The following is a 13,125-nucleotide window of genomic DNA, read 5'->3' as shown; positions in this document are numbered from 1 at the left end:
GTGCGTGCATATGTATTGCTATGAAGCCCCTAAATAAGATCTGGTGCAACCAATTACCTTCAGAAGTCTCATAATTATTTAAATAAAGTCCACCTGTGTGCAATCTAAGTGTCACATGATCTGTCACATGATCTCAGTATATATACACCTGTTCTGCAAGGCCCCAGAGTCTGCAGCACCACCAAGCAAGCGGCACCATGAAGACCAAGGAGCTCTCCAAACAGGTCAGGGACAAAGTTGTGGAGAAGTACAGATCAGGGTTGGGTTATAAAAAAAAATATCAAACTTTGAACATCCCACGGAGCACCATTTAAATCCATTATAAAAAAAAAATGGAAAGAATATGGCACCACAACAAACCTGCCAAGAGAGGGCCGCCCACCAAAACTCACGGACCAGGCAAGGAGGGCATTAATCAGAGGCAACAAAGAGACCAAAGATAACCCTGAAGGACCTGCAAAGCTCCACAGCGGAGATTGGAGTATCTGTCCATAGGACGCCTTTAAGCCGTACACTCCACAGAGCTGTGCTTTACGGAAGAGTGGCCAGAAAAAAGCCATTGCTTAAAGAAAAAAATAAGCAAAAACGTTTGGTGTTCGCCAAAAGGCATGTGGAAGACCCCCCAAACATTTGGAAGAAGGTACTCTGGTCAGATGAGACTAAAATTGAGCTTTTTGGCCATCAAGGAAAACGCTATGTCTGGCGCAAACCCAACACCTCTCATCACCTCGAGAACACCATCCCCACAGTGAAGCATGGTGGTGGCAGCATCATGCTGTGGGGATGTTTTTCATCGGCAGGAACTGGGAAACTGGTCAGAATTCAAGGAATGATGGATGGTGCTAAATACAGGGAAATTCTTGAGGGAAACCTGTTTCAGTCTTCCAGAGATTTGAGACTGGGACGGAGGTTCACCTTCCAGCAGGACAATGACCCTAAGCATACTGCTAAAGCAACACTCAAGTGGTTTTAGGGGAAACATTTAAATGTCTTGGAATGGCCTAGTCAAAGCCCAGACCTCAATCCAATTGAGAATCTGTGGTATGACTTAAAGATTGCTGTACACCAGCGGAACCCATCTAACTTGAAGGAGCTGGAGCAGTTTTGCCTTGAAGAATGGCCAAAAGTCCCAGTGGCTAGATGTGCCAAGCTTATAGAGACATACCCCAAGAGACTTGCAGCTGTAATTGCTGCAAAAGGTGGCTCTACAAAGTATTGACTTTGGGGGGGGTGAATAGTTATGCACGCTCAAGTGTTCAGTTTTTTTGTCTTATTTCTTGTTTGTTTCACAATAAAAAATATTTTGCATCTTCAAAGTGGTAGGCATGTTGTGTAAATCAAATGATACAAACACCCCAAAAAATCAATTTTAATTCCAGGTTGTAAGGCAACAAAATAGGAAAAATTCCAAAGGGGGTGAATACTTTCGCAAGCCACTGTATTTCCATGTTAAAATGTTATGGAATGCATTTTCTTCCATTGTTTTTTATGGTAGGCCTACATTATGATCAAATAGCCACAGCCTACTTCACCACTGTTAAAACTAACTTAAAGCGGGTACAACCTCAGTGTTGACAGTAAATGCGCGGCGGAAGTTGCATAGCATTGTCACAACGTTAAAATTTGCGATCAGCAGACCTGAAATTTGGGGGTACATTGCTTGTATCCTTGCACATCGGCTGGGTACTGGTACCCCGTGTATATAGCCAAGTTATCATTACTCATTGTGTATTTATTCCTCGTGTTATTGTCTTTCTATTATTTTTCTATTTTTCTCTCTGCATTGTTGGGAAGGGCATTTCACTGTTAGTCTACACCTGTTGTTTACGAAGCATGTGACAAATACAATTTGATTTGAAAAGCGTCCATTAAATGTTTTGTTACTTTTTATATTTTTACCTTATTTTACCAAGTAAGTTGACTGAGAACACATTTACTGCAATGACCTGGGGAATAGTTACAGGGGAGAGGAGGTGGGATTAATGAGCCAATTGGAAGCTGGGGATGATTAGGTGTGGCCATGGTGGTATGAGGGCTAGATTGGGAATGTTGCCAGGACACCAGGGTTAACACCCCTACTCTTACGATAAGTGCCATGGGATCTTTAGTGACCACAGAGTCAGGACACCTGTTTAACGTCCCATCCGAAAGACTGCACCCTGGGGAATTGGGATATTTAGACCAGAGGAAAGAGTGCTTCCTACTGGCTCTCCAACACCACTTCCAGCAGCATCTGGTCTCCCATCCAGGGACCGACCAGGACCAACCCTGCTTAGCTTTAGAGGCAAGCCAGCAGTGGGATGCTGCTGGGTGCCCTCAAATCTTTTAACATCTCTGTCTTAACTGTCTGTGTAATATATTAGCTATGTATGCTACTTAGAAGGCAGAAAGTCTAACCTGTCACCCTTCTCCAGGTGTTTGAGGTGAACGCGTCGTCCCAGCGGAGCGGCCGTCAGATCCTGTCCCAGCTGAAGGAGGCCACCCAGTCCCACCAGGTGGACATCCAGGGGGTCAACGCCCACAAGCCGTGCTACTTCAGCAGCAGCAGCTCCACCGCCAGGCCTGGATCCTCACCACGTAAGTTTAGAAGAAGTTTGCCTTTCTTCTTGTAGCCCAAGAGAATCTCTTAGGACTACTTTGATAGAAAGTTGATAGTTTGACACTGAAAAAATCTATAAGAGATAAATGGGTAACAAACCTGAGCACCATCTCCCGTTGGCCTAAATCTATGGTATCTTCCATGGAAATTTCAGGTTACATGCCAGTTTAATTTTACACTTACATTTTAGTCATTTAGCAGACGCTCTTATCCAGAGCGACTTACAGGAGCAATTAGGGCAGGAGCAATTCAAATTAAATGCCTTGCTCAAGGGCACATCGACAGATTGTTCACCTAGTCGGCTCGGGATTCAAACCAGCGACCTTTCGGTTACTGGCCCAACCGTCTTAACCGCTATGCTACCTGCCGTCAGTTTCTTGAGTTATGATGTGACCCATAGTGTATACAGTAAGATTCCTAAAGATCCAGGTTGACAGGTGATGATTCTGCTCTCCATCTCCCAGGGAAGGTGAACTCTCCTCGACGGGTGGTGTCCTCCCCCAGGAAGCCCCCCCAGTCCCCCCGTGGTGCCAAGAGGGGAGGCCTGGCCCCCACCTCCCTGGCCAACTTCTTCAATATGGGCCGACCTGGTCCCACCAACAAGGAACCTGCCAGTGCCAGCCAAGACCAGAAGCAACCAACAGGTTAGAATGAATTCCTTGTCCTTCCTCCTCCCTAGCTTTAGGTTTCTGTCAGTCAGGTGTTAAACCGTTTAGGTCCCTAAATTAAACACAGCATGGAAGCTTTATTCCCTTCAGTTACTATATTGGATAAACCCTAGTCTAGTCCGCATACATATTAAGTCAGAACTAAATATAGGTGTTATTCACTTCTCCTCCCCCCACCTTACAGCTAAGAAGACCAGTAAAGCCAAGGAGAGTTCCAGTAAGACTAAAGAGCCTCAGAACGGGCCTGAAGTAGCAGCCATCACCAAGGATTCCTCCTCCTCCAGTGAAGAGCAGAGCAAGAAGACAGCCACGTCACTCATTCTCTTTGAGGAGGTGGATGTCGTCTTCGACGACGACTCTGGGTTCCTGGCTGCCATCAAAACGTTCATGACCACCACCAAGAGACCGGTGATCCTCACCACCAGTGGTGAGTGAGGGAGAAATCCATATTTCATGGTGGAAGACTAAGTTATGGTTCATGGTTGTATGTTTGTACACTGTATGTGACATGAATAGCACAGACAGAAGGTGACATGCACTGTGAGTTGAACCTTTTTCTCTCTTCTAGATCCCACCTTCAGTACCATGTTTGATGGCTACTTTGAGGAGATCCATTTCAAAACACCCTCAGTGGTAAGAAAGCCATTGAACTACAAACCTATTCCGATTGTTTTAGATGGATTTTTATTTATTTGTGTACTCGACAGAGTAACGTTGAAGGTGTATTATTTTAAGCATGCTTTCTAGTTGCACAGGAAGAATGTTAATTTATACTAGGAAACTCTTATGGTCCTTTAGGGCCATTTGCGTATGTTAGTGTGTAGCTCCTTCATACAGGTGCATGAGTATGTGTGGTTGTAACACCTCTCTTTCCCCTATACAGGTCAATGTGGGGAGCTACCTGCAGCTGCTGTGCCTGGCTGAGAACATGCGTACGGACGCCCGTGACGTCTCCTCTCTGCTCCACTTGAACGGCTGTGACATCCGCCAGAGCCTTCTTCACCTCCAGTTCTGGACCTGCTCCGCAGGGGGGTGGAAGCTACCCCGTCCCCTCCCAGACTCAGCCCCCACAGGTGAGGACAGAGTTGTGTTCACTAAATAACTGTATAAACAACGCTGCCTATTAATACTGAATTGTTACTCATAGTGATAAATGTTTTTTATGTTGCATATTCAGCGACAGAACTCAAGCCAAAGACCGAGGAGACAGCAGGGGGGGCTTTGGTGAGTGAGGGGGTGACCCCATTAGGTCCCCTGCCCCCCTGTGACACAGGCTGCACAGAGAGCATGCTGGGGCTGCTGAACATGGAGCCAGAGAGGGACATGCAGGATCTGTTCAAGGTTGGTTGTCAAAAGTCTCAAAAGGACACTCAATATCCTTTTTGCATGTTTTGACCGGTCTCTTGTGGTATGATCTCTCATCATTAGAATCCCTATGTCAAAGCACCTTCTCAGAGTCACTTTGTTATCTATAAGTTAGTATGGAAGTATTGAAGCATAACCACAATCTGTCTTCTCAGAGCCAGTCCACAGTGGCGCCAGGTTGCTGGGAACTGCTGATCACCAGCAAGAGAAGAGGAATAGACCTGCTCTACTCCAACATGGAGGCCCTGCTTCCCTTACCCACCACACACCTCACTGTCACAACCCACAGGCGGCCACAGGAAATGAGCAACCGGACACAGGAAGAGCCCAGCGCTGATCCACAGGAAGTAGCCGCTAGTATGAATAGTATAAAGCCAGAGATTGATCCACCACTACCACCTCAGACTGAGGTTGATCCACTGCCCCACCCCAGGCTCCAGCAGGTGGCAGAGGGGTCAGAGACAGACGGGAGCCCGGTGAAGGTGTCCTCTAGAATGAAGAAGAAGAAGAAGCAGCAACAGCTGGGTACCCGAGAGGACCTGGACCCCTTTCACTCAGACTCGGATTCAGACGACGCCTTCCTCTCCCTCCGCTCTAAACCCCCTCCCAACGCCCCTCAGACACAGACGGCCTCCCAGTCGGAAGAGGAGGGCGGTCAGGACGATTCTACCAGCAACAAGGTTGAACAAGAATCTGTGAAGGCTAGAGAGGAAGAGGTAAAGGAGAAGGCCCCTGCCTCGGTGAGGATGAGGAGGGTGCCGCTCACCCCGGAGCAGAGGATGAAGAGTGAGCCTGTGTCCCGCTGCCTGGACTCCCTGGCAGAGTTCCTCGACCACATGTCCCTCCTGGACTCCTCCCTGCCCCTCCACACCTCACCTGTAGGTGGTGCCAAACATACACACAGGATGTTCGGCCTGGGAGCCAGAGCCGAGACTAAAGACGGGATGACGGACGAGCCCAGGGAGGAGTGCGACGGAGGGAGCTGGGTGGAAGGGGAGAGAGCGGGGGAGATCCAGGCTGCTGTGGAGGCTCTGAGCTTCCAGAGGTGCAAGGCCGGGGTAGAGGAGGCGTGGGGTAAAGCCCAAGGTCTAGAGGGGGAACTGGGGAAGGAGGCTGTGAACGAGCTCACACTCCCTGTGGCCCCGCACAGACAGGGCTTCAGACTCACGCAGGACAGCCCCTGTGCACCAAAGTGAGTCTTCTTGTCTGTTTGTCTTTCACTGTATGGCTTATAATGATCAGTTGGCAGGGTATTGCTTACTATGAAAAGTATTATGAATTTAGGATATGTAAAATATTGTATTATTGTATTAATTATTTATTTGATCGGTGAGTATAATTGTAGTATTCAACATATCCTCAAAGAAAAGTTTAATTTGGTAGATATTGGATAATCAATCGATCACATTTATGTATTAAGCCCTTTTTACATCAGAAGTTGTAACAAAGTGCTTTTAAGGAATCTAACCTAACCTGTTTGCTGTTGTTGTTCCTCCAGAGTTCTCCAGAGGAGGAGGGAGGTGATGGACATTCTACCCAGCCGAGTGGCAGGGACACTGGGTAACAGACCTGCTGCAGCCCTGGACTTCCTTCCCTTCCTACGGACCATCTGCCGATCAGAGACGCTCAAGGAGCAGGGCAAGGTTAAACGCAGGTGAGAGGTCATGGGTTATAGGTGATGGATGTGGAAGTCGGGATTAGAGTTAAACAGGGTTTTAGGGGGACACCCAGCTCTGGTCCACCCCAAGTCTCTAGTCTCATTCAGTATAGATTGATATCTAGAGACTTAGCTGCTCTCCATTCAGTATAGATTGATATCTAGAGATTTAATGAAATTTTTTGGGGGTCTGTATACTGTTATTCAGCTTTTAGCTGTGAATGTGTACAAGACGGCCTAACCAATACTATTAAAATCCTTGATATATACAGAGTGTACAAAACATTAGGAACACCTTGCTAATATTGAGTTGCACCCCTTTTTTTCCCTAAGAACAGCCTCAGTTCGTCGTGGGGCATGGACTCCCACAGTTGTGTCAAGTTGGCTGGGTGTCCATTGGGTGGTGGACCATTTTTGATACACACGGGAAACTGTTGAGCGTGAAAAACCCAGCAGCGTTGCAGTTCTTCACACAAACCTCTACTACCATACCCCGTTCAAAGGCACTTACATTTTTTGTCTTGCCCATTCACCTTCTGAATGGCACACATACACGATCCATGTCTCAAGGCTTAAAAATCCTTCTTTAACCTGTCTCCCCCCATTCATTTACACTGATTTGAAGTGGATTTAACAGGTGACATCAATAAGGGATCAGAGCTTCCACCTGGATTCACCTAGTCAGTCTATGTCATGGAAAGAGCAGGTGTTCCTAATGTTTTGTACACTTTGTGTATATTATTAGTCAGGCATAATGTACGGGTATATCACATTTTGATAGTGCTGGACAGAGGAAATATATGGTATTTGAGTTAAGCCTTCACACGGTTATGTCTTGCTCTCACACTCTTAAAATGATGGAATAGGAAAGTGGTCTCTTTTTCAAATGACATGTCAAAGTTTTAATAATAATAATAATGAAGTGGGTACTTACATTTGTCCTAATAAACACATGTAAAAGCACGTGTGAATTGGATATTTGTTTTTTGCATATCCCACCCCTGGGATCAGCCATTATTGACGATGACCCTGGAGCAATTGGTTAAGTGCCTTGCTCAAGAGCACATCGACAGATGTTTCACCTAGTCAGCTCAGGGATTTTAACCAGTGACCTTTTGGTCACTGGCCCAACGCTCCTAACCACTAGGCTACCTGCCGCTCTTGATGCATGTTTCCATCCTCACTTCTCTATCATACCCTAGGCTGTGGGTCTGAGGTATGTTTCAGACTGACAGTAGTTATTTGAATCTAGTTGTTTATTTCTTCCATAGAAACCCACAGGTCAGTGAGGTCACTTATCTTCATGCTCATTAGATCTAGATTCCTGAGAACTAACTGCAGTCACACACTTCAAAATAATTTATCCAGATACCTTGACACCATACTGTAATAATTTAGTTTGATATGGATGATACAGTTGAAGTCTGAAGTTTACATACACCTTAGCCAAATACATTTAAACTCATTTTCACAATTCCTGACATTTAATCCTAGTAAAAATTCCCTTTCTTAGGTCAGTTAGGATCACCACTTTATTTTAAGAATGTGAAATGTCAGAATAATATTTCTATTTATAATATTTCTATATATTTTTTTTTCTTTCATCACATTCCCAGTGGGTCAGAAGTTTACATACACTCAATTAGTATTTGGTAGCATTGCCTTTAAATTGTTTAACTTGGGTCAAACGTTTCGGGTAGCCTTCCACAAGTTTCCCACAATAAGTTAGGTGAATTTTGGCCCATTCCTCCTGACAGAGCTGGTGTAACTGAGTCAGGTTTGTAGGCCTCCTTGCTCGTACACGCCTTTTCAGTTCTGCCCACAAATGTTCTATAGGATAGAGGTCAGGGCTTTGTGATGGCCACTCCAATACCTTGACAGTATTGTCCTTAAGCCATTCTGCCACAACTTTGGAAGTATGCTTGGGGTCATTGTCCATTTGGAAGACCCATTTGCGACCAAGCTTTAACTTCCTGACTGATGTCTTGAGATGTTGCCACCCCCGTGCTTCACGGTTGGGATGGTGTTCTTTGGCTTGCTAGCTCCCCCTTTTTCCTCCAAACATAACGATGGTCATTATGGCCAAACAGTTCTATTTTTGTTTCATCAGACCAGAGGACATTTCTCCAAAAAGTACGATCTTTGTCCCCATGTGCAGTTGCAAACCGTAGTCTGGCTTTTTTATGGCAGTTTTGGAGCAGTGGCTTCTTCCTTGCTGAGCGGCCTTTCAGGTTATGTCGATATTGGACTCGTTTTACTGTGGATATAGATACTTTTGTACCTGTTTCCTCCAGCATCTTCACAAGGTCCTTTGCTGTTGTTCTGGAATTGATTTGCACTTTTCTCACCAAAGTACGTTCATCTCTAGGAGACAGAACGCGTCTCCTTCCTGAGCGGTATGACAGCTGCGTGATCCTATGGTGTTTATACTTGCGTATTATTGTTTGTACAGATGAACGTGGTACCTTCAGGCGTTTGGAAATTGCTCCCAAGGATGAACTAGACTTACTTTTCTGAGGTCTTGGCTGATTTCTTTTGATTTTCCCATGATGTCAAGCAAAGAGTCACTGAGTTTGAAGGTAGGCCTTGAAATACATCCACAGGTACACCTCCAATTGACTCAAATGATGTCAATTAGCCTATCAGAAGCTTCTAAAGCCATGACATCATTTTCTGGAATTTTCCAAGCTGTTTAAAGGCACAGTCAACTTAGTGTATGTAAACTTCTGACCCACTGGAATTGTGATACAGTGAATTATAAGTGAAATAATCTGTCTGTAAACAATTGTTGGAAAGATTACTTGTGTCATACACAAAGTAGATGTCCCAACCGACTTGCCAAAACTATAGTTTGTTAACAAGAAATTTGTGGAGTGGTTGAAAAACAAGTTTTAATGACTCCAACCTAAGTGTTTGTAAACTTCCGACTTCAACTGTAGATGGACAGATGTAGTCTCAACAAGAAAGGTTGTGTGCTTTGGGTTTGCTATTCTACCCGGTTGCACCTCTTGTATGTAGTTTAAGCTGAGGGTGGGGATGGGTAGAGGATGGTATGTTAGTCTATGGACAGGATGTGGGTTAGTGCATTACTAATCACCCACAGCATGTCTTTCTCTGTAGCTCGTGTCTATAAAAGTCTGGGGTTGAGGTTACACTACCGGTCAAAAGTTTTAGAACACCTACTCATTGAAGGGTTTTTCTTTTTACGATTTTCTACATTGTAGAATAATAGCGAAGACATCAAAACTATGAAATAACACACATGGAATCATGTAGTAACCAAAAAAGTGTTAAACATATCAAAATATATTTGAGATTCTTCAAATAGTCACCCTTTGCCTTGATGACAGCTTTGCACACGCTTGGCATTCTCTCAACCAGTTTCACCTGGAATGCTTTTCCAACAATCTTGAAGGAGTTCCCACATATGCTGAGCACTTGTTGGCTGCTTTTCCTTCACTCTGTGGTCCGACTCATCCCAAACCATCTCAATTTGGTTGAGGTCGGGGGATTGTGGGGGCCAGGTCATCTGATGCAGCACTCATCACTCTCCTTCTTGGTAAAATAGCCCTTACACAATGTAGAAAATAGTTTAAAAAATTAAGGAAAACCCTTGAATGAGTAGGTGTTCTAAAATGTTGACCGGTAGTGTATGTGTATAGGATAAATATATACACATTTACATTACATTTTAGTTATTTAGCAGATGCTCTTATCCAGAGCGACTTAGTTAGTAATATATTATATTATCCCTGTGTGCTTCACTAAAAAGGCCATCTAGAAATGTGCTACAGTATGCCTGTCACTTATCTAAATGATTTGATTTAAGTTTGAACATTTCTTTCTCCCCCCACTTTAGGTTCCTCCACTACCTGGATGCCATTCACCTCGGCCTTTCCAAGAACACTCTAAAATACCTAGCAGAGGACTTCCCTTGAACTAGAGAGAAGTGCACTGGTGTTTCTCAAATAGGGGGTTTAAGGACATTCAGTTCGCCCATTTGAGGCTTGATGACAGTATGAAAGTAATCATTAACAGGGTTGATGTGATCCTAACTTGGGTCATATTCATTAGGTACCGAATGGAATAAATCAAACTGACACAAGGAGGGACTGACAACCTGAGCTTGTTGAATTAGAAAGGCAAAACGTTTTGCTACGGTGTGCCCTAATGAATACAACCCCTCGATTGCTACTAAAGTCAATGACCAGAAATCTGCGGATCAATTCCCTCTTTGGACTTGGAGTGAGGTTCATCATAGATCCCTTCGATGAGTGCTGTAACTCTATTCACCTGTTCAATATGCATTTGTACAGTAATATAAAGACGGGTGTGTTTTAGTGTAAATGTATATCAGTACGTTTTTATAGTTTTGGCTTTTATGGAGATGTGCCTAATGTTTTTGTATTCTTCTTTGCATTTGGCAAAGCGTTTCATGAACTAATAAATTCAAATGTTCTATGTTGAGAGATCATTTGTAAGATTTGAATAACATACTTGTATGTAGAAATTGTCAGTTTAAAAGGGTGTGTTGCTTTTGTCAAACTACACAATATTAACACAATCTTGTTCAAGCACTCTTAAGTATCACTTTTTTTTTACTGTTCATATAATATAAAGCCCACCCACTTTACCAGTCCTAAGTGTTATTCTCTCATGAATCACAATGGCTTCATTATTTGAGTGAATAAAAGTTTGTATCTAATTGCAGGGTAGGATCAGTGATGTATATAAACCCTGGATTGCTGATGCTTTGTATTGGCCAATGAGAGGCTTTGAAGCCACCAGTCGGCTATATTGGCACTTCAGACAAGCAGTCCTCCATAGGAATGAATGGAATTCTACAGTATTTTATTTAAATGTTTCATGGACAAAATTAAATGTTTTAAAGTGTTTTTTTTTTTGTTGTTGTAGTGGGGACCGAAACATTAGTACTTTAATATGCCATTAAGCTAAATGTTTTTATATATTTTTTCATTTATGTTTAGCTTACATAATATAATTTAAAAGTATGTGTTAAGGTGTCTAATAGAATAAACATGGCAAAAACGAATGTAAACATTGGTAAATGCATTTTTATAGCTTCCCCACAAAAAATTATAACAGTGGAGGCGCAGTTGCTTCAAAACCGCGCCCTGTCAGCGTGTATATATAAATCATTGGGTAGGATGTATTTTTTTAAATATAAACATGAATCAAGTCGGGTTAGATTGTTGTGATCAATCTAATGTAACAGAAATGATAATGAAATATTTTTGTATTGCTTATTTCTTTCGGTAAATTAATGTAATGCCCGTGTAGCTCAGTTGGTAGCGATGGCGCTTGCAACGCCAGGGTTGTGGGTTCGATTCCCACGGGGGCCGTATGAAAATATATGCACTCACTAACTGTAAGTCGCTCTGGATAAGAGCGTCTGCTAAATTACGTAAATGTAATAAAGCTTGGAAATAAAAAAGGACACTTGTAAAAAGCCGCAGCCGCGGCGTGTGAAACAAAACCACACGCGTCATGTTTTCATTTCTGTAGAGGTTGCCTATTCAGTAGTGGGCGGTTACAAACGAAAAATCACTTACATTTTACGTTCACAGGCACACGTCATGATCCTACATACGGTACTGGTACAGAAGTTCCAGTTTTCGTCCAAACTCACAGAAACGTCACCATTTGTATTTCGTTATGTAAACGGATAATTACACCACTCATATCGATGCAGATTTATATTCGCAAAATAATGGCAAACAAGGATCGAAACAAAACGATTTTGCTGGAATTGGTGAAACTGCCAGACAACAACCAATGCGCAGACTGGAGCGCCGGGTGAGTGACAATGTAGTTCCATTTAAATCCAAGTCAATTCAGGATATTAGTTATGGATGAAGTTGCCAATGAGTGTACTGTTTGTTCACATGAATTAAATAAGCCCATGTTCTGTATGTGTGTGGTGTGTTAAATAATAATGTGTATGCTTGTGTGTGTCATCTACATATTGCATTCTCCCTACTTTCAAAGCACGTTATACACAACAATAACAACTTCTACCCAGGGGCGGTGTGTTCATTAGGGCGATATGGGCGACGCACTGCCAAACGGGAAAAGGAAGGGATTTTTTTTCTAATCAATTATATCACGGCAACAGTAGTTATCAGTGTTCTAATCTAGACGTCTGATCTGCCACTAAATGTCCAATCAGGCTAAAGTCGTGCTTCAAATGCCCCCCCCTTTGGGGCGATTTCAGTCAGGTTGAAAATCGCCCAGAAGTCTCTCATAGACTCCCATGTAAAATCTATTTTTTTTCAAATATCAGAGCTTTCAATACAATCTCTATGGGTTTCTGAGGGCTTGCACTTACGCGCTTTCGTCATACGTAACATAACCATGAACGTAACTAAGAAAAGAGCGGGTAGCAGCGTCAATCAATTCACGTACTACTATCAAGATGGCTATAGCGTTCAGTGCAACTCGATTGTCTCTTTGAAATAAGTTACTTTTTGTCCGCGAACAAATCAAGATAAATTGGCAACGAAACTATCGTATCTGAAGATTATGTCTTTGTTAAATGTTTTGGAGGAACAAAGAATGTTGTTTTATGATCTTAGTTCAAATGTAGCGTTTGGAGGGTGACGCCCCAGGGGAGACTGGTGATTGGCCAGAAGAGGGAGCCACCCCTCTTTTTGCATTGTTTATAAATAGGGGTTAAACGATGAGAAGGCAGAACGGCCATGGCAATCTAGGATGCTGTTCTCCGGACTCCGCGGGTCTGTTAACTTATGCTGTAACCTCGTGATTTTAATAAAAGCCTCTAACACGATACAGCATGAACGGACTCTTTGTTGACA

General features: G+C 43.4%; 1 protein-coding gene across 1 annotated transcript in view; it reads left to right on the top strand.

The window, feature by feature from the left end:
• LOC121568761 (ATPase family AAA domain-containing protein 5) overlaps positions 1 to 11,656 on the top strand; it is a 35,737-nt gene extending 24,081 nt beyond the window's left edge. Inside the window, exons 14-22 of the mRNA XM_041879171.2 lie at positions 2,415 to 2,577; positions 3,064 to 3,243; positions 3,452 to 3,694; positions 3,836 to 3,900; positions 4,151 to 4,340; positions 4,445 to 4,608; positions 4,788 to 5,824; positions 6,131 to 6,286; positions 10,149 to 11,656. Coding sequence (XP_041735105.2) covers positions 2,415 to 2,577; positions 3,064 to 3,243; positions 3,452 to 3,694; positions 3,836 to 3,900; positions 4,151 to 4,340; positions 4,445 to 4,608; positions 4,788 to 5,824; positions 6,131 to 6,286; positions 10,149 to 10,227 — 2,277 coding nt within the window. The 3' untranslated portion in view covers positions 10,228 to 11,656. The remainder of the gene's footprint in view (positions 1 to 2,414; positions 2,578 to 3,063; positions 3,244 to 3,451; positions 3,695 to 3,835; positions 3,901 to 4,150; positions 4,341 to 4,444; positions 4,609 to 4,787; positions 5,825 to 6,130; positions 6,287 to 10,148) is intronic.
• The last annotated feature ends 1,469 nt before the right edge of the window (positions 11,657 to 13,125 follow it).

This window comes from Coregonus clupeaformis, chromosome 7 (genome assembly GCF_020615455.1).
Source record: "Coregonus clupeaformis isolate EN_2021a chromosome 7, ASM2061545v1, whole genome shotgun sequence".
NCBI lineage: Eukaryota > Metazoa > Chordata > Actinopteri > Salmoniformes > Salmonidae > Coregonus > Coregonus clupeaformis.
The sequence above is the reverse complement of the archived record's forward strand: the minus strand, read 5'-3'. Positions and strand labels throughout refer to the sequence as shown.